This window comes from Mesoplodon mirus, assembly GCF_964341445.2.
Source record: "Mesoplodon mirus genome assembly, chromosome: 2".
In the NCBI taxonomy this organism is placed as follows: Eukaryota; Metazoa; Chordata; class Mammalia; order Artiodactyla; family Ziphiidae; genus Mesoplodon; species Mesoplodon mirus.
Window position 1 is genome coordinate 115,814,172 of NC_138977.1, and position 20,824 is coordinate 115,834,995.

At 42.2% G+C, this 20,824-nt stretch overlaps 1 protein-coding gene across 5 annotated transcripts in view; it reads right to left on the minus strand.

The window, feature by feature from the left end:
• Positions 1–376: 376 nt before the first annotated feature.
• Positions 377–20,824, minus strand: part of ACTN2 (actinin alpha 2) — a 79,107-nt gene continuing 58,659 nt past the window's right edge. For 4 of the 5 annotated variants that reach the window (XM_082629565.1, XM_082629567.1, XM_082629566.1 and 1 more), the window contains 10 exons: positions 20,421–20,571; positions 15,977–16,085; positions 14,460–14,600; positions 12,362–12,544; positions 9,885–10,019; positions 8,788–8,967; positions 7,737–7,883; positions 5,481–5,546; positions 4,412–4,570; positions 377–2,411 (listed from right to left, as the gene is read on the minus strand). In XM_082629565.1, the coding sequence (XP_082485691.1) occupies positions 2,253–2,411; positions 4,412–4,570; positions 5,481–5,546; positions 7,737–7,883; positions 8,788–8,967; positions 9,885–10,019; positions 12,362–12,544; positions 14,460–14,600; positions 15,977–16,085; positions 20,421–20,571 (1,430 nt within the window). In that variant the 3' untranslated portion in view covers positions 377–2,252. Of the gene's footprint in view, positions 2,412–4,411; positions 4,571–5,480; positions 5,547–7,736; positions 7,884–8,787; positions 8,968–9,884; positions 10,020–10,245; positions 10,405–12,361; positions 12,545–14,459; positions 14,601–15,976; positions 16,086–20,420; positions 20,572–20,824 lie in introns of those variants that run through there. The other variant, XM_082629569.1, reaches the window with a different exon arrangement.

Sequence of the window (20,824 nt, forward strand, 5' to 3'; positions counted from 1 at the left end):
TGGGGACTCTGAAGTGATCTCCTGGGTAAAAATTTCTTCCTAATCCATTTAGTTTCGTAATCCATTTATCACTCCCCTCTAACTGAGTCAAACCTTAATTCCTCATCTCAAATTTACCCTTTACCCAACAAGCCACTCTCTAATAATTTAAGGAAGGCAAATACTAAACCAAATGAGAGTTTTTAATGATGATGGAAATTTTACATGAGAAAAGTTTGTGGTTAACCAAAGAAGCTGGTTATTCTTTGAAATAATAAAAAAACAGGGAATCCTTTTCTTTTACAAATTAAGTTTAATAATTCAGCTTCAGAAATAAAAATAACTTCTAAAATGAGAGTATAAACATGTTAAGTGTTTTCAGAGTTTATTTCCTTTTTTCATTTGTTAGCAGACAGTATTGATCCATTCTCTTGCCTGAATGTTGTAAAGAAATTAAAGTTTTAGGTAGATGAACTACCTATACCCATTCCAAAACACCACAAATCCCCCTAGTAGCCTCAAAGGCAGAACAACTTCCCATTTTTTCCTTAATGTTTATGGCTGGAATATAGCACCTGCTTGAAGTAAAATAAGGAGTCACAGTTCATCTAAATGACACCCCAAAAGTGTTTGGCACTGAACTCAAGGACTTAGATATTTCAGGAATTTGTAAACTATCAACTACTTAATAAAATGAAGCAAATTAAATGAAATTTATAAAGGTTGAAGGTTCTAAGTGGGCCAATTGTATAAAGGTGTTAAGTTACCAGTTATAAATGGAAAATATCACATTTCCAACTACTGGTGGAAATCTACAAAAATCTGAGGAAACAAACTGTAGGTAACACATTACTGCTTTTCTAGCGACACTTTAATTGCTGTTTACAACTGTTTTTGTTTATAATTCATGTCCTGATCATTAAGGACTCAGATATAAAAAGAATGCCTGCTTTATTCTCTACAAGCTGTCAACAAGATGGAAAAACAGGGGAGGTACAGCATACGGTAGCACAAGCAGGAAAATGAACGAACACTGACAGATCTGGCTGATGGTGGGAGCCACTGGCATCTTCTGCATGGGGCTTCCACGCGCACAGAGCCAGACTCAGGATGTGTTAGGATGCATCATCCAATCACAGCGGGAACATGCACTGAGTGCTGGCAGAAACATCTAAGAACTCCTACTACACGAAATGAATTCACCTGAAGTATGTAAAGGTTCTACAGTGAAAGAACTTACCTCTACTGTTGTTGAGAACTAGTCCTTCCGTACTAACTCTTCCCTTCTAATGCCTTCTCTTCACCATATCATAAAACTCAAGGTATAAAGGAGAAGTTCTGCCTGGAGAGCTTATAAAGGTACCAGTTTTTGACTTGTCACCCTGTTATGAACTACTATCAACACCTGTTTGTTTAAAAACAGAGCATTTATGTACTGTCATCTCTTGAGAACCTAACATACTAACAAGCTCTAGACAAAGTACGGAAACCTGGAATCAATAAATAATCCTAAAAAACTCATTTTACCTAGTGATTCCATCTTCTTCCCCGGCAATTAAACTGACTTCCATGTTTTCTGAGGTCCCTACTTCGGAGGATGAGTAAGGCATTGAAACCCGCTAATTAGACTACATAGTCCTAAATAATGAAGAGCTGACTATAATTTCTATCTAAAATGTTTTAAGTACTAAAGATCTTTTGGGTAGTCTGTTTCTATTCCCTGGAAGTTCCATCTCACAATATTAAATTCAGCTAAAAAGGCGACAGTACCATTTATCTTAAACATAGCTAATCTTTGGATAAGCAAGAAAGTAAAACACCAGTATCCCAAATATATTCCCCTAGGGATAACCATATAAGCATATTATATATATGAAGAATATTTTTTAAAGTATCAAAATTTACTATTATTATTCTGCTCTTGAATCTTGGGTATTTTGGAATTTTCCCATTTTGTACATTTCTTCTGCCCCTAGGTCTTCTTAATTTCACACTACTCAAGTAATTTGCTTTGTTTTATCAAAGAAACCAACAAAAACCCTGATATTTCATTGCATTTGGCTAGAATCAGAAATAAAGAAACTTATTTGTTAAGTACGCTATGTCATCTACTGGAAAAACTTCAGCCATATTACATTGCAGTCAATAACTGAGCTGCAAAAAAAGTTTTCTCTCTCTTAACTGAATAAAGCTTCTCAAAGTTTCCAAGAAACAAACTATAACTTGAGCTTTTATTGCGTTCTGCTGGGACCAGTGATTACAGAACCCCGGCCTCACAGATCGCTCTCCCCATAGAGCGCGGAGGAGAAGGCGGCGTAATCCAGGGCACCAGGCACGCTGCCTGGGCCCGAGTAGGCGGGCATCCTCTTGATGCAGTACTGGGCCTGGTCAGGGGGCAGTTCTCGGCGCAGCTCCTCTGCCAGGATGTACGGCTGGAAAAAAAATACACGTGTGTTTGCAAAATCAACTGCAGAAAACACAGGAACATAAATGGTTTAAATACACTGCTTGCATTTGTGTAATTTTAAAAAAGGACTAACTGAATCACTTTGCTATACACCTGAAATTAATACAACATTGTTAATCAACTATACTCCAATATGAATTAAAAATTAAAAGAAATAAAAATAAAAAGGGCTAAAGGCAGGGTGTCTAATGTACACAGTACTGGACAACCAACAAAAGGCTGAGTTTTACTTGTAATTCATCATCTGGCCAGCAGGAAATTTAATATACTTCATAAAGGCAAAGGGAGCAGTACCATCAGTACTTCTCGAACTGAGCCACAATGCAAGTGAAAAATACTATGACGTAAATTTCATACCAGAAAGATTAAGGGAAGGCTGGTTTACATCATATGCTGAGGAAAACGCAGGATTATTTAATTTGAAATTATCAATGTGGTTTTTTTTTAAAATATATGTGATGTGCGCTTTTAGAAAATGGAGTCACTTTCCTACACAGTTTATTAAAAGCTAGCAGCATGTTACCACTGGAGAAAAGCTCTTTCTAAAACAAAACAAAACTGACATTGAACAATGGAGTCTTTTTTTTTTTTCTTTTTCATGTCAAATGTCCAAGAGGAAATAGGGTAATTCTCATAAAACAGATAGGCTGGGCTTCCCTGGTGGTGCAGTGGTTAAGAATCCGCCTGCCAACGAAGGGGACACAGGTTCTAGCCCTGGTCCGGGAAGACCCCACATGCTGTGGAGCAACTAAGCCATGCACCACAACTACTGAGCCTGTGCTCTACAGCCCACGAGCCACAACTACTGAGCTCGCATACAACAAATACTGAAGCCTGCCCGCCTAGAGCCCGTGGTCCGCAACAAGAGAAGCCAAGAGTAGCCCCCGCTCACCACATCTAGAGAAAGCCCGCACACAGCAACAAAGACCCAACACAGCCAAAAGTAAATAAATAAAATAAGTAAATTTATTTTTTAAAAAAAGATTGGCTGGTCAAGATAAATAGCAAATATCATATTGTAATTTACAGTAGGGATTTTTTGGGGGTTAAATAAGCCTTGGTTTATTATCTCCTACATCAGTTGGACTTCCTCCCCTCCACCCCTACCCCTATGATAAAGGATTCATTTTAAAACAAACGTAATTATTTTAGAGATAGTTTATCTTGTCTGATAAGGGTTTTTTAAGGTAATAAACATGACCATGTTGATGTGTTTTTTTTTTTTGGCTGTACTGCACAGCATGTAGGATCTTAGTTCCCCAACCAGGGATCAAACCCATGCTCCCTGCATTGGAAGGTGGAGTCTTAACCAATAGACTGCAGGGGAAGTCCCATGCTGATGTGTTTTAGAATCCTAACTTCCTTTCCCTCTCAGCTAGAACACGGTAAAGGAATCACAGCCCAAATTGAGTTTATACATACTGAGATGTTTTTATATTGTTTTGGGAAAGAGATTTGAAAATTCTGTACTTGCAATTAAACTCCTACTTAATTTCTAGGCTTCAGATACTGAAAAAGTAGCCAATTTTTTAAATGAATGAACGGCTCTATTTAACTTTGCTCCAGGGGCGGGGCACAGTGTCAGGGTCATTGATCCTTGAGAGAAGGTTCTCAGTTTTATAACACTTGAATTGCATTGTTCCTTCTTTCAGAGTCATATCTACCAACCCAGAATGTGAAGTAGGGTCGAACCAGAAAAACACACAAAAAACTGCAAAATACATACTCTTGGTTCCTTCTATAAAACTCCCCGTAAGGACAAGCACAAATGCCAGGACAGAATGTCTGTGTTTAACCTATTCTGGGTGCATCACTGTTATGTTTACATGATTTCTGAATTCAGTGCTGTTGTGATACAAAATGCAATACATCAAAATGGTTATTATTTGCAATGCTGTTTCCTTTTTTTATTAGAATGAAGCAGTGGGCTGTCACAAAAGCAGAAGAAAACATGTCCATGCAGACCTTGTCGGAAGCCAGGATTCGGAAGGAGGCGATGACCTGCTCGGCGGTGTCGGTGTCGGCCGTCTCTCTGGTCATGAAGTCAATGAAGGATTGGAAGGTGACGGTGCCCTGCCCGTTGGGATCCACCAGGGTCATGATGCGGGCAAACTCAGCTTCACCCTGAGGCAAGGTTGCAAAGAAACATTTACTTCAACCATACACAACTCCCAGCAGTGCCGTTCTCCTGTTTTTACCTGTTGGCATGCAAGTTCCTTTTTGCTTGAAAACTTACATATTCCCTGCACTTCCCTTCCATTTTTGGAACAGATTCCCCTTATGGGTGACTTAAGTTTACTGCCGTCAAATGATTTTTAAACGTTGCTGTAGTATCAACCCAGAAGCTCCTGAATGTCAGAATTCCTTCCTCTCTCTAACCCATGTTGCCGTTGGGACTGAATATAGTTATGGAAGAGGAATTCAAAGAGGGTTAGGCCTTTTCTCAGACTACAGTTGAGAATAATACTGCAAAAGAGAAGGCAGGTCAGAGGAGGGTTCTCATGATGCTTATTTGACAGTTCTGAGAGGAATCAAAGCAGCTTATGTTCAACATTACACATTAGCAGGTAATAGAGAAGTGAGGTTATAAGGGCACACTCACAGCCCACAGGGAAATGTAAGATTTCTTAGCTGATTTTTACTAAAAACTTTTTACCTTCTAAAATACTAGAGGAAAAAATACTTTAAAAATCGGCAGGAAAAGACACTGAAGTGTATACGCTCAATGGGTGAATTGTATGGTATGTGAATTATCTCTCAGTTAAAGCTGTTTAAAAATCATCAGGGAAGTTTATGTTCTCTTCCTTCACTAGAAAAAAACCAGCTGACCGATGACTGAATGAAAATATATGTTCTGGCTCTGTGAAGTTATTTTTATATGGTACCAGGCAAACCTTCAAAAATGTTACCCTAGACAATGTAAGTCAACGAACCCCAAATGAGCTGCCATAGTTTAAGGCAGTTGTCTCCTATAATACAAATCTAAGCTAAAGAGAATATCACATGGTAGTAAAATTTTCAACTTCTGTCTTACCAAGTCATAACCCATGGAGATCAGGCAGGCTCTGAAATCCTCATGATCCATCAGGCCATTCTTCCTCTGCCGACAAATACAAAGAACAAAGAAGCTGAGGGCTTCCCTGGTGGAGCAGTGGTTAAGAATCTGCCTGCCAATGCAGGGGACACAGGTTCGAGCCCTGGGCAGGGAAGATCCCACATGCCGCGGAGCAACTAAGCCCGTGCGCCACAACTACTGACCCTGCGTTCCAGAGCCTGCGAGCCACAACTACTGAGCTTGCGTGGTACAGCTATGGAAGCCCACATGCCAAGAGCCCGTCCTCCACCACAAGAGAAGCAACCGCAGTGAGAAGCCTGCACACCTCAATGAAGAGTAGACCCTGCTCGCCGCAACTAGAGAAAGCCCACGCGCAGCAACGAAGACCCAACGCAGCCAAATAAATTATATATATAAATAAATAAATAAAAAGAAGTTGACAGTTAGAGGCAAAATAAAAAACTCTACTTGACCAGGGAACAAAATCCAATACAAGAAGGGACACTTTGAGATTTGCCAAATAATTTGTAAATGTCATCACTGACTTAGAGGACGGACAGACCCGACACAGGGATGTTAGAAAATAATTTCTTAAAAAGGAAAAAGGAGGAAAGGAGGGTAAACAGCAGTCAAAAATGAAAGGAGACCCACACGTTCAAGAAAGCAGGAGGGACTACCCAGTGCCAGTGAAAATGACTTCGTCAGGAGCTGCCCACTGCCACCCACCGATGGCCCAACACACTCTAAGTGTTCTGAGAAATCCTCATGCTCTCGCGGCCCCAGGCAGTCCTCACTTGTAAAATTCCCCCAAAGATTAAAGCATGGCTAGGACTCACACTGGAAAGTTACCCCACAGCTACTCTCAGGCCCATGTCCCTCCAAGACACAAAAATCCTTAATTTAAACTTGGCAGGTTCTGCATTGTCTGCCTTTGAACTTTTGTTGCAAAAGACAGTCTCGTTATCCTAGATTCAAATAAATTTGGGGTTTTTTTCCTATGAGGTGGCCCAAACGATTGAGGGCTGTCTTCGCATAAGCCTGGGTGGATGTGTGTAGGAACGATGATCAATTATTTCCCTCCACGGGAGGAAAATGACTCAACCTGAAGGAAGTCAGGTCAGTGTTACAGCATGTTTTGTACAGTACAGTTGTGCTGAAGCCAAGCTAACTTTAATGTCCAACTCTGTGTATAATTCTTTATTTACGCCTCAGCTCCCTGATCAGAAGTCTACTTTCTGAACTCTTTGATAGGCCTGAATATGGCTGGTCTAGAGCAGAGGCATTTTAAGAACCATTTAACTGGGCCTCCCTGGTGGCGCAGTGGTTGAGAGTCCGCCTGCCGATGCAGGGGATACGGGTTCGTGCCCCGGTCTGGGAGGATCCCATATGCCGCGGAGCGGCTGGGCCCGTGAGCCATGGCCGCTGAGCCTGCGCATCCGGAGCCTGTGCTCCGCAATGGGAGAGGCCACAGCAGTGAGAGGCCCGCGTACGGAAAAAAAAAAAAAAAAAAAAAAAAGAACCATTTAACTGATATCTGTAAACCATAAACAGGGTCCCAAGCAAAGTAATGAAATATACTTACCTTGTTACGGATCTTTTAACAAATGGAATGTGGCCTTAGGAGTCACTTTTAACTAGATGATAAGCAAACTGGGCATTTTCTTGTGAAGAACTGGTTTTACTCAATTGTATTCAAATCAAAATACTAGATAATATTTTAAGAGCTGCACTTAACTTTTTATATGATCACCATTTTGTTGGTGCATTTTCCTTCAACATTCCATGAATCAATTTTGTTAATTAAAAAAGAAAATTAAATTTTATGGCAAAAGAGTAGGCTAATTTTCATCAGGTGCTTCACCTCAATAGTTAATCAGGAAAAGTTCATTACAGCTCTGTATTTAAGTACTTAGAAAATGTCCTAAATCCCAAAACCACATTTTGTTAAGGATACACTTTCACTTAGAACAAATCTAGTGTTGCTCCCAACTACAAAGTTATTCGTTAAGTGCTCTGTATAAAACAGCCCACAGACCTAGACTTTGTGTCACCTGGAGCGACACCAGAGCTTAGCACACTTCATTTCAGAGGCTCTTTTCCTTTGGCCTTAATCATCCTGTTTCCCCATAACCTTTAAGGGCATTAAAACTTAAAATAATAGCATGAATATTATTTCAAATACATCTTTTCATGTCCCCAGTGGTGCCTTTCAAATAACTAGAGGGAGTGAGGTACCCTGTCGAAGTGGTTGAAGGAGGCTCTGAACTCATTCATCTGCTCTTGGGTGATGCCCTTCGCATCTCTCATCAGCATCTGGGTCTCCACTTCGTTGATGGTTCTGGCAATGGTCGTCAGCAGCAGCTCCCAGCCCACACGAATGTGCTACCGAGGGAAACAGCAAACGATCAGCTCCAGGTCCTCCCAGCAGGTCAATCTTGCCTCATTTTTTTTTTTAACATCTTTTTTGGAGTATAATTGCTTTACAATGGTGTGTTAGTTTCTGCTTTATAACAAAGTGAATCAGCTATATGTATACATATATCCCCATATCCCCTCCCTCTTGCATCTCCCTCCCACCCTCCCTATCCCACCCCTCTAGGTGGTCACAAAGCACCGAGCTGATCTCCCTGTGCTATGCGGCTGCTTCCCACTAGCGATCTATCTTACGTTTGGTAGTGTATATATGTCCATGCCTCTCTCTCGCTTTGCCTCCTCACTTTCATAACAAGAGAGTCAACCCAAAGGGAGATAAGTAGGGCTTCCCTATGCTTTTTTTTTTTTAATTCTACTTTTCCACTTTTTTCGAGATTCTATAGTGGGAAATACTCAGAAATGAGACCAGGGTTCTAGCCATGACAGCTGGCACTGTGGAGATAAAATATACAATGTACAGTGTATTATTTGTCATTAGCGTTTACCAAATAGCAGGACGGGCCCTGGATTATACCCACTGGCCAATTTGTAAGATCAAATTGGGTCAAACTGGCCGAAACGTAATAGTCCAATTTCAGTTAGTCTCTCCAAAGCAGTGCAATGAATTCATTGTTGTGATAATAATGATGATAAAGTTGCTGAGGATGGTGATGATAATTAACAACTATGTAGCGCTTGGTCTAGTTCACAAGGCTTTTTCACATACAGTAACAGGAAAGGTTTGATGATCCCTTTCATACTTAGAGAACAAATCAGGAACAGATGCAGACAAACGTGGGAGGAAAACACCCTGAGAAGGTGAAGTGGTCACAACCAGAAACCAGAGCACCGCAGGCCTGTGTGGCGGCTGTACCTCCATGGTGTAATTAGTGTGCTTGTTGTCAAAGACCAGGGCCTCCTGGATGAGCTGATGGTCGCCTTCCAGCTTGTCGATGTTGTTCTTGTAGTTAATGATGTTGTGCTCGTACTGCTTCAGCTGATTCATCTGGTCCTCCAGGGCTCCCGTGATCTGGATGGAGCTCCGGGCAATCTCCTGGTGGAGGCATCAACAGGAGAAGAAAACAAGGTGAGCCGGCCTTTCAAGTTACTATGGGGGCCTTCCTGCTTCTGCTTCCAATGCTATGCCGGCATGAGGCGGCAGCTAGAGACACTTGCTTTTTCAGATAAAGTAGGAAACAGGATAGTACCGCAGCATGAAGCAAGCTCTATTTCTAGTCTGTCTAGAGAATGGGGAAAAAACAAAACAAAACCACCAAGATCCATAAAAGCAAAGCAAGATGGGTAAGAAAGGAGCCATTTAGGCCTCTTCCAGTGAACACAGACGCCTCCCCAGGCTGGACCTGCCTCTTCTGAAGGAGGCCAGGGGATGGTCTGCATGAATGCAGCTGCCAGGGAGATTTCAGACCACTGGATGCTTCATCACTGATCAAAAGAATTTCCTAGATTTTTAGATGTCCTCCTCTTAAGAAAAAAGTTAACATTTTATCACCAAAAGAGAGGCTGGGAGAAGAATAAATAGGCCAATAAATGTCTCTTGGCTGTTCTTGGTGATAAAATGAACCCAGCAATCAGTGTCATTCAAAGATTACTTTTCCCTGAATGTTCTGAAAATGCCAAGTATTTGTGACTCATTAGGGACAGACTGTTAAAAACTCTAGGTCCTGCAGAGGCTGAAAACTGAGAAAGAGCCCTGTCACCGTTCTTAAGGACAGAATGAATGGATGGCAGCAAGAACAGCCTCAACTTTGGTGCACAGGTGCCCTCCCTGCCCCCCACCCCGCACTGATGCTCATGGGCGCCCAGGCTGCAAGAGCCCAGGGGCCATCAAGAGTAAGGCCCATGGCGACCTGGATGGTGCTCTCACGGCACTGAGTGGAGACGGGTCGTCCTGTCAGCTCAGGGACCGATTTGGAGGCTGTGACAAGCTCCCTCTGAAGGGCACTAACCCACCTCCATCTTGTTCTGGATCCAGGGCCCAATGGCATTGGCCTGTGCGGCGAACTGGCGCCGCAGACGCTCATTGGCATGCTGGCGGGCCAGCTCCTCCTGCAGCGACTGGTCCCGGATGGGCACGAGCTGCTTCACCTGCCAGGGTTCAAGGGCAACAGGGGTTAGAGGCCAGCTGTGGTCCAGGAGGAGGGACCAAGATCGGTGGTGTTGGCTGAAGGGCAGGGGTGGGAGCAGAGAGAGAGGGAGGGAGAGCGAGGGGAGGGGAGAGGAGGTAGGGAGGGGAAGGGGAGTGGGATCCCTACTTTAGGGACTAAAGGAAGAGCTCAGTCTAGCCTCGACTGCCACCCAGTCCCTCCACTGCCTGCTGAAAGACTGGCTAAGTCTGCAAGAGGGACACTGACCGTTCCTCTAGCCAGGGGCTCTTGGCCTGCAGTACCAACCCTGCAGGGAGCTGGGTCCAGGGTGCAGAGAATTTGTGAACTTGAATGAGGGAAAACTGGCATCCTTATTTTCACCACCCCTAATGGAAAATGAGCATTTCCTTTGATTATGAATGCGGGCACCAAATCCACTGTGACTTTATCACAATAGAAATCACAGACATTCTCATATACATTAGTTACTGCCTGCCTCTCAAATTATCATATACACTCATCACTACTCACAATTATTAGACTTGCTATTAGATCATGGTTTAAAATGTGGTAGTGAAGAAGCACATACATTACTATATCCCAACTTTAGATATATATATATATATATATATATATATATATATATATATAGCCTTTCATTAAAATTTATTTTTTATCGAAGTACCATTGATTTACAGTGTTGTGTTAGTTTCAGGTGTACAGCAAAGTGATTAAGTTATACATATATATATATATTTTAATAACTATTTTAATGTAATTTATTTCCTTTGTAACCTTAAATATTTTTTTATGAATTTACACATATGATTATCAGAAGGGATCCATGGGCTTCCCTGACTACCAAGTGGATCCAAGACACAAAAAAGTTGAGAACGCCTGCCAGTTTCAAGAGCTCAGTCCTATATGATGTTGGACCACAGGAAAGTATCCTACCCCGCCTACATCTTTTCCATTCCATTTGTACCCTGTGATTTACACTTTAATGCTATGTCTCAGTTCTTTTTGAATCCGCAGACAAAAGAGCTACTTCAAGAAGGCTTTTCTGTGTGTTGGCAAAACTGCTGCTAAAGACATTATTCAATGTCCCTTTTACAAAACTCCCTCTGGCAAATTTTGCTTTATAACTTAGTGACAAGAGAAAAGTTTGTCTCACTTTATGACACATTTCCCTTTTTTTTTTCAAGGAAACTACTTAGCTCAACACGTTTCCCTCTTCACTCCGGCTGTCAGAAGAACAGAGCTAATTTTAAGGTCAAACACAATAACTAATTATGGTCTCTCAGATGAACACTCTCTTTCCCATACCTGTTTTTTTTTTCCTCTTTGCATCGTTTATAACTAAACGATTGCTGAATGTGTGTTTTTATAGCAAGCCACCTCAAATGCACGTGGTGGACTTCTTAAAGACTATGTAGTAGCATACTAAGATGATCGTGCCTCAATTTAAACATGAAAATAAATCTTTCTTAAGAATGAGACAAAAAGGCTCAAATGATCCCATTGGACTATAATTAAATCTGTATGGTTTCCCAAAATATAAGAGGCAGCAAATTAGCAGGAAGTCCTTTGGTTCCCCAGATACAGTTTTCTAAGTATTTTCCCGCATTTAAAATTCACACACACTTGGGACATGTCTATCCCATATTCTAAAACTTCTTTAATGAAGTACTAGAGGCAAGCCGATTCCATCAAATTTTCAGTTGGGGTTTTAAAAATAGTTTCCTTTACGATATTAGTATCATAACCTGTACTGAGTTTGCGAACACTGAAAAGGTTTTCCTTAAGGACAATCATTTCTACTTTCTTTCCTTACAAATCACAGAAGCTGCTGAATGGTATTTAAGAGTATAACATATTTCATCTGTTAAAAACAACAGGCCCAAAATAGAGTCGAGTGCTAAATCCCACTCCACCAGACCAAGACTTAACTTAATTACAGTTTCCACTCTCCCAGAAATGGAATCTTAGTCAATCATTCATCTGGGTAGACCCCTTCCCTCCCCTAAAGGAAAGTAACTGCAATAACCAATCCAACTTCCCTGTTCCTACTCCCTTCTGCCTATAAAAGCCTTTCATTTTTTTCAGCTCCTTGGAGTCCCTTTCTGCCTGCTAGACTGGATGCTGCCCAATTCGAATCGATTTTTGCTCAAACACTTAAAATTTGTTACTATGCCTCAGTTTCTCTTTTAACATGTCTGTGAAGACAACCCTGATCGTGAGGCAACGTCACGCAGTCACTCTAACTCCCCCAGGGCTTCACCTCTTCCCTCCACCTCGGCTTCGAGAATGTCAGCCTCGCCCCCACCCCGCTCAGTCGCTCACCTTGTCCCACTTGGACCGGATCTCATCCACGGTGACAGTGCTAAAGGGGTTGCTCGAGCTGATCCTGATGCTGTAGCTCTGGATCACCTTCTCCACCTCGTTCTGGATGGCCAGGATAGACTGCTGCTCGCCGTCGGCCTCAGGCAGCGTGGCCTTGAACTGCTCGTGGGCGGTGATCAAGCTCTAAGCCAGAGACAGAGTGGAGAAAACCTGACTTACTTCAGTGTGAATTTTATAGGCTTGCTGTTCCCTTCAGCACGCGTATAAATGACTTTATAACTGCGGGAATCTCCGGTGGAAGACAAATTCTGGATGTCTTAGAAAAGCTATCTGGTGCACAAAAGTCAAGTTCCTCGAAAAGGGAAAAAAAGATCTCCTGATGACTCCTTGGTGGCTATTAATCCAAAGTCTTCAAAAAATAACTGTTTTCTTTTTTAAAAATTATGTTTGATTTCATCATATATGATCCCCAGCTATTGTTTAGGTCTTACTCGCCACTGACATACAGAACTTAAATCAGGGCTTCCCTGGTGGGGCAGTAGTTAAGAATCCGCCTGCCAATGCAGGGGACACGGGTTTGAGCCCTGGTCCGGGAAGATCCCACATGCTGCAGAGCAACTAAGCCCGTGCACCACAACTACTGAGCCTGCGCTCTAGAGCCCGCGAGCCACAACTACTGAGCCTGCGTGCCACAACTACTGAAGCCTGTACACCTAGAGTCTGTGCTCTGCAACAAGAGAAGCCACCGCGATGAGAAGCCTGCGCACCACAACAAAGAACAGCCCCCGCTCGCCGCAACTAGAGAAAGTCCGCGCACAGCAACGAAGACCCAACGCAGCCAAAAAAAAAAAAAAAAATGTGTGGCTGTGTCCCAGTAACACTTAAAAAAAAAGAACTTAAATTAGCTTCCCTTTCTAATGACCAGGTTTACCTATAGCTCAAGAAAAGAACCTCACATTTGCTGCCTTTATAGCTAAAGATCACCTGGAAGTACATCCCTTTCTCCAAAAGAAAAGGCCACAGAAACCAACTCCTTCCCCTCAGGCTTTATAAAACCTCCACTTAACAACCCTATACCCTTGGACCCTAAAGTATAAGACAGCAGCCCTTTATACTCAGCTGTAGGAAGGTGCCACGTGGACCACCTTCCAGGGCGAAGCTAACACTCAGTTCAGATGCTACAACAGATCATCTGCTAGCACACCTTTCACTAAACAGAGAAACTACTTCACGCGTCAAGTACGGCTTCCGAGGCATACTTAGACATCTCATTTATTCCAAAAATAAATGGTTTTAGGTTGCCAACCTCTGCTTAAGAGTCTATGCAAGAAACACCATCACAGCCTCTTTCAGAAGACAAAGGCAATGTTCAACAAATTTCTTTCCTCTTACACCCCGGTGCAAACCCTTCTAGAATGCTCCTTGGCAGGGAGATATGGGTTCAAATCCCAACCTTCAGTATTTCCTTTACATTTGGATTCTTTTCGATGACCTATCTATTTTACAGAAAAAAGAGAATCTCTATATTCCATTATACGTCAAATTCAGTATACAATGGTCTCTAATATATTGGGTCCTGGCTATTGGAGAGGAACGCTCCTCCCTAACTCAATCACTTAAGAGGTCTTATTTACAATCTGAAGCTCCAGCAAAAATAAAAAGCAGAACATTTTGGATGGTGGGAAGCAGAGGGTACTGATTTGTGGCTTCTTATGCTTTATGATCTGGCAAAACCCTATAGATCTTAATGAAGGGTAATATGCAAACATTTGCAAAGTAGTTAACTCAGCAGCCAATAAACTTGTAACTTGCTGTGACTAACTCCAAGAGCATATGTCTATTTTGCTCATATGATTCCACATTCCATTTTAAAGAACAGACCCTTTTAGATGTAGTCACCATTATCTGGCTGATGTTAATTTAGTTGCATTAAACAGTAGTATACACATTTTTAAGCTAAAGGCCAAAGGGTAATATGGGTTTTCTAACCACATTTTTTTAAGTTAAAAAATGAAACAAAACCAAAAAGAGAACTCTAAGTTTTTAAAATTACAATTCATTTCTGGTACAGTGAGAGCACAGAGCTGGCTTCAGTTACCTGGATTTCCTCAATGCTGTGGACAATGAACATGTCTTGCAGATCCTCCATGGCGCCTTCCATCCAGTTGTTGAAAGGAGCAGCTCTCTTGGCAAACTCCAGGTGAAGCTGATCGATGGTTTCCAGCAATTTCTCAGTTCTCTGGAGATCAAATAGAAACCAGTGTTATCATAGGTTAAATCATAAAAATTCTCTGAACATGTAAAGGTGTGCACTCCAGAGCACTAAACTATTATCTGACGTTTTGATGGTCACAATCCTCTCATCATTAGCTTGTGTATACAAAAGATTAACTGATGTTCAAATGATTAGGCTGAGCCCTGCAGGTCTCCGAAGTGCCTTCTGAATCAGAGATGGATTTAACAACATCCAGAGTCACACTGTTCTGAAAGTATTTAAAATACTCTACCACATGCTACTCTTTTGAAAACTTGAGAATCCACATAGGGTATATAGGCACTTGCTTTCAGCTAAAGCAGTACTTTGTAAGTTATAGGACCTGATTCCCTAACCGTGCTGGTTCACAGAAAATTCACGGTATCTTCCTCATTTTATAATCAACAGTGTGCCTTTCCCAAAAGTTGCCTAGAGAAGACAGAAGGAACTACAGTTCCATATTCTTAAATCCTCATTCAGGATTTCACACAGAGACCCTCTTTGCCTTTCTGAGCATATGAAAGCACAAGGCTTCAAGCCACCGAGAATGGTACTACGCGTTTCCTATGGCAGAGAGGATGGGGAGCTGGCACGGAAGCATCTGGTGTCTTCAAGTCTTCCATAATTAGATTCATTTTTCCTCCTGTTCTAAAATATTTGAGCTGTCTCTGTTATATGCCTGGTCCTTCCTTTCTCTCAGCCTTTTTCTTTAGGTGGATATGTTAACAGCTGGTTGGCATCCAGGAAGCTTGGTATCACATGTGTTAAAAGTTTCATCAGAGTCAGGGTGAAAAGACTCAGAAAACTGCTAACTGCTTCTTTCTGTCACGTCGTCTGAGTCTTCCGTGGTGAGAGACGATGAGTTTCAGCTAAAAACCAGCTGTTTCTCCAAGCCTTATACTTGAACAAGGCCAAATTCATCCTGATTCTGTTTCATATCCATTTTGCCTTACTTCAACATGTGTTGCCATTTTCCCTTTGCACATCTCAACTTCCGTTCCTCCTGATTTCCTGACTTCATTCATGGCTCAATTTACTCTCAGATAAGGACTCTGGGGAATTAACTGCCATTACTACTTCACACAAAATGAGTTTATACCGTTATCTCATTACTACTGGACTTTTGTTTCTTTAATTCAAAAGGATGCGTCACTGCTGTATGGATAAATTACAGTACAAAACTACCAACTTTCCATTTCCCTCTTTCTCCTACTTTTCATGTTCTCTGTAGAAGCTCCTCTCACTAGATAATGTTTCGATTTATACACACCATACCACAGAAAAACAAAGTTAGTAACGGTGACTTACTGAAAGAGCCCCTATTAAAAGATTCTGTGCCAGCAGGTGGCTTGGAGACTCACCTCCAGGGCCTCTCTCCTCTTCTGAGTGAGTGTTCCCAGCCTGTCCCACTGGTCACAGATTTTCTGGCACCTATCATTGATGTTCACAGCATCGTGATAGTCCAGTTCACTATCAGAAGGGAAAAAAAGATTGACTTTCCCAGATGTGAAGAAAAGTGGACATGGGCTCAAAATAAACAGATGATAATTAAAAAAAGATCTGATAGGGAACTGGCAGGGTATTTCCGGGTTTTGTTCATCATCACCATCACAAACATGATCACTATTCCCTTACATCACGAGAAGAATTAGTATAACTCTTGGTGGTCAACAGATTTCTAAACAGAGAGAAACGCTGTCTTCTCGACACCTCAGGCTAACTCTATGCTCCCTTTGTTTTCCTGGCCAGGCCTCCGGAGTGCATTATTTTTAAGTGGTGATGTACCTGTAAATGAAGCCAAGTATCTGACCTGGAGGACAGTCCCAGGGGCTGTGCTGAAGCCACGGTGATGGGAACATCAAATGAGTCATGAGGGAGGGAGGGAGGGAGGGATCAGCTTGCACGCCACTGTGTCCTTGGCTGCTCTCAAAGGGCACGGGGCTGGATGGAGCACCACGTCCAGGAGGGGCACTGGGACGCTGAGCCTGGCAGGACAGAGTCCTTCCTCTTCCGACAAAGATTCAAACTCATCTTATGCCATTCGTGTGACAGCAGGAATAAAATGATTTCTCACTCCGTAGTCCCTCTTTCTCTCCAGCCCCGTCTGTACATCCTAACGGGATCTTTGTGACATGAAGTAACTTGAACTTACCATTCAAGCAGATTCTGGGCTAGATGGTTAACCTATTATCTCTGGGGGTAAAAAGTTTGAATCCTGGACAAAATGTAATCACCCTTTTAGTTAAGATGAAAGCAAGACTCAGGGAGGTTTAAAGACATCTTCAGGAGACTTCTCCAAAAATGGTCCAAGGTGAGACTTTTAGGAAATTCCCTCCTATCCATCCAAATCCATTTCCCTGAAGCTTAAGTTTATTTCTTCTTCCAACTCTAAACGAAGGCAATGGTTGTTTATTACTTGCTTTTTCTCTTAAGTGATATTAGCTTGTCCTTATTGAACGTTACTGTTTCTGTTACTGAATAAAGAAGATGCATACAGTTGTGACGAGTGTCATTTCAGTGGGTAAGAAGCTCCCTATCACCTAATGAAAGCCTGTCCAGTTCTTAAAAGCAGCTTTCTACATGCACACACTTCACTAATTGAGATGGACTGAGATTCTGTGCTTATTATTATAACCAGAAAACCAAAACCAACCAAAATACACCAGCAATGTGCACAGCCTTGAATACAAAGTGAAAAGGCCATGGCCCTTCAAAATGCAACTATTAAAGAACAGAAAGATTTCAAAAACAAAAACCTAGGAACTGTCTGCTGATCCACAATGGAGACATGAACACTCATCTCTCCGTGATTATCTTTAGGGTGTACATTTTTCCCTCTTCTCTAATTCAAACGTACTAGCTCTACGCCTACTTGCTTTCAGGACTTAGGGTTTGCATAACTGTGCATACTATTTTTATTTATTTATTAATTATTATTATTTTAACAAATTTATTTATTTATTTATTTTTGGCTGCGTTGGGTCTTCGCTGCTGCACGTGGGCTTTCTATAGTTGCAGTGAGGGGAGGCTACTCTCTGTTGCGGTGAGCAGGCTTCTCATTGCGGTGGTTCCTCTTGTTGCAAAGCACGGGCTCTAGGTGCGTAGGCTTCAGTAGTTGCGGCACGCAGGCTCAATAGTTGTGGCTCACGGGCTCTAGAGTGCAGGCTCAGTAGCTGTGGTGCACAGGCTTAGTTGCTCCGCGGCATGTGGGATCTTCCCAGACCAGGGCTTGAACCCGTGTCCCCTGCATTGGCAGGCGGATTTTTAACCACTGCGCTACCAGAGAAGCCCTATTTTTATTTTTTGTACTTTAAGAACTGCACAAAAAAAAAAAGAACTGCACAAACACATTCGTTATTTTAGAAAAGGTAAAAAGGAAAGGGAGACTAATAACAGTAAGATGAGCACAGCTTTAAATTCTGTGGTTCCTCTCTTGACTGTGTAAAGAAATACGCATTGAGGATAACCGAGAATAATAATAATATAAAATTATTACTTAAATTTTAAGGGCAACACTTAAAACCATTCCAAATTACTTATGGGAGCTATGATAGAGCATTAAATTGCTTGAGTTTCTCCCCCTTATTTTATTTTTAATTGTTAACAAGCAGCCAAACGGCCAACATGCAAGAAGCAAGAGAAATAAGAATAAGGCCACAAACACAGTGAACAAGTTAGATATGAAGACCACAAATAATTAAGAATATATTTAGGCAAGGCCGAGTAGGAAGATACTCTTAAAAGAGGCCATCTCTGTTAATTAAGGCATTTGCTCTGGTTAAGAGTGAGCAACATGGGGGTCTTAAAATGTAACATATCATAATAAACATTTATTATTGGTTGTTTAAAGTTATCATTATGTGACAGGCTCTAAAAATTGTGCAAATATATCCGTGGTTATAATGAGAGACAGAGAAGTAGGGAATAAAATTCTGTATTTATCAAAAAGAAGCAAGGGTCTTAAAAAAAAAAAAAAAAAAGCTTAGAAACACTGCAGGGAGGCCCCTCTTCTGGAGGGTGGCCACAGCCAGAAGCAGCACTGCCTGGACCAGCAGGACCTACAACTCCCACTGGGTAAACCAGCCTGGGTTCAACCTCATGCTAGCTCCTCCCACAAAATAAAAAGCATGAAAATGAAATAGCACTTATTTGACGACAAAGAAAAGTGGGGTCTTAATGTTTCTTCCTTCAGAGGTGTCTTGTTTTTGGTTTCTGGGCGGGCAATGTGGTCCCGTCTCCTGCACCCAGGCCTGGGTGAGGCCGCCTTTGCGAGCCGTGCTCTGTCCTGTTACTTGTTTCTCATCCTCTTGGATACGAAGCTGCCTGTGCTGGGGCTGGGGGTGCTGCCCGATGGGAGGGCACAGGGACGCTACCACAGTCAAAGCACCAGAGCGGAAGTCAGTGCATCTCTTAAAAAAAAAAAAAAAAAGGGCTTCCCTGGTGGTGCAGTGGTTAAGAACCTACCTGCCAATGCAGGGGACACGGGTTCGAGCCCTGGTCAGGGAAGATCCCACATGCTGTGGAGCAACTAAGCCCGTGCGCCACAAACTGAGCCCGCGAGCCACAACTACTGAGCTCATGCGCCGTAACTACTGAAGCCCACGTGCCTAGAGCCCATGCTCTGCAACAAGAGAAACCACTGCAATGAGAAGCCCATGCACTGCAACCAAGAGTAGCCCCCGCTCGCTGCAACTAGAGAAAGCCTGCGCCTGCACGCAGCAACAAAGACCCAAGGCAGCCAAAAGTAAACAAATAAAATAAATAAATTATTTTTTAAAAAAGGACTTTTTTTTTTTTTAGATTCCACATATAAGTGTTATCATATGGTATCTGTCTTTCTCTGTCTGGCTTACTTCACTTCTTCACTTAGTATGATAATCTCTAGGTCCACCCATGTTCCTGCAAATGGCATTATTTCATTCTTTTTTATGGCTGAGTAATATTCCATTGTATATATGTACCACATCTTCTTTACCCATTCACCTGTCAATGGACATTTAGGTTGCTTCCATGTCTTGGCTACTGTAAATAGTGCTGCTATGAACACAGGGGTACATGTATCTTTTTGAATTATAGTTTTCTCCAGAAATATGCCCAGGGATTGCAGGATCATATGGCAACTCCATTTTTAGTTTTTTAAGGAACCTCCATACTGTTTTCCATAGTGGCTGCACCAATTTACATTCCCACCAACAGTGTAGGAGGGTTCCCTTTTCTCCACACCCTCTCCAGCATTTATTATTTGTAGACGTTTTGATGATGGCCATTTTGACTGGTATGAGTTACTACCTCATTGTAGTTTTGATTTGCATTTCTTTAATAATTAGCAATGTTGAGCATCTTTTCATGTGCCTGTTGGCCATCTGTATGTCTTCTTTGGAGAAATGTCTATTTAGATCTTCTGCCCATTTTTTGATTGGGTTGTCAACAAGAACCTACTGTATAGCACAGAGAACTATACTCAGTATTTTGTAATGACCTAGAAGGGAAAAGAATCTGAAAAAGTATATATATATACATATATATATATATATATGTATATATATATGTATAACTGAATCACTTTGCTGTACATCTGAAACTAACAAACACAACACTGTAAATCAACTATATTTCAATTAAAAAAAAAACAGGACCAATCCCCTCACAGGGTCCCCTGGCTTGGTTCTATTGATACATCTAAGACAGGACAGGAAAGGCAAGCTCCCCTGCCCCTCCCTGGGAACGCCTGGAGAAGCTCTCCACCGAGTCCTCGCTTGAACCCAGGGCTCAATGTCAGCACTGGCACCCACACAGAGCACGTACTTGAGCTCCTGCGCGATGGCCGCGATCTGCTCCACGCGGTCCTGGTGCGCCGCCAGGTCGCTCTCGAATGCCTCGTGCTTCCGCAGCAGAGCCCGGACTTCGGTCAGAGACGCCGACTCGTAATCCTTCTGCAGCAAGATCTGCTCTTTGCCTGCAATGGTTGTAGCAAGGGAGTGTGAGTGCTGTCACACTTCAGCCTCTTTGCAAAGTCCTGGGTGATTCCAGAGAACCAAGAGGAGGAAAGGACAGCCCCGAGAGGCAGAGGCCACATTTCAACTGGAATTCAGGCTGTCACTCTGCTAAGGCCCCGAGTCCCCGTGTTCTGAAAGCTCGTGTCTACAAATACAGGGCGGAAAGCACGCTGAGCACTTTCTAAATAACAAGTCTGTGATAAACCTAAGAAA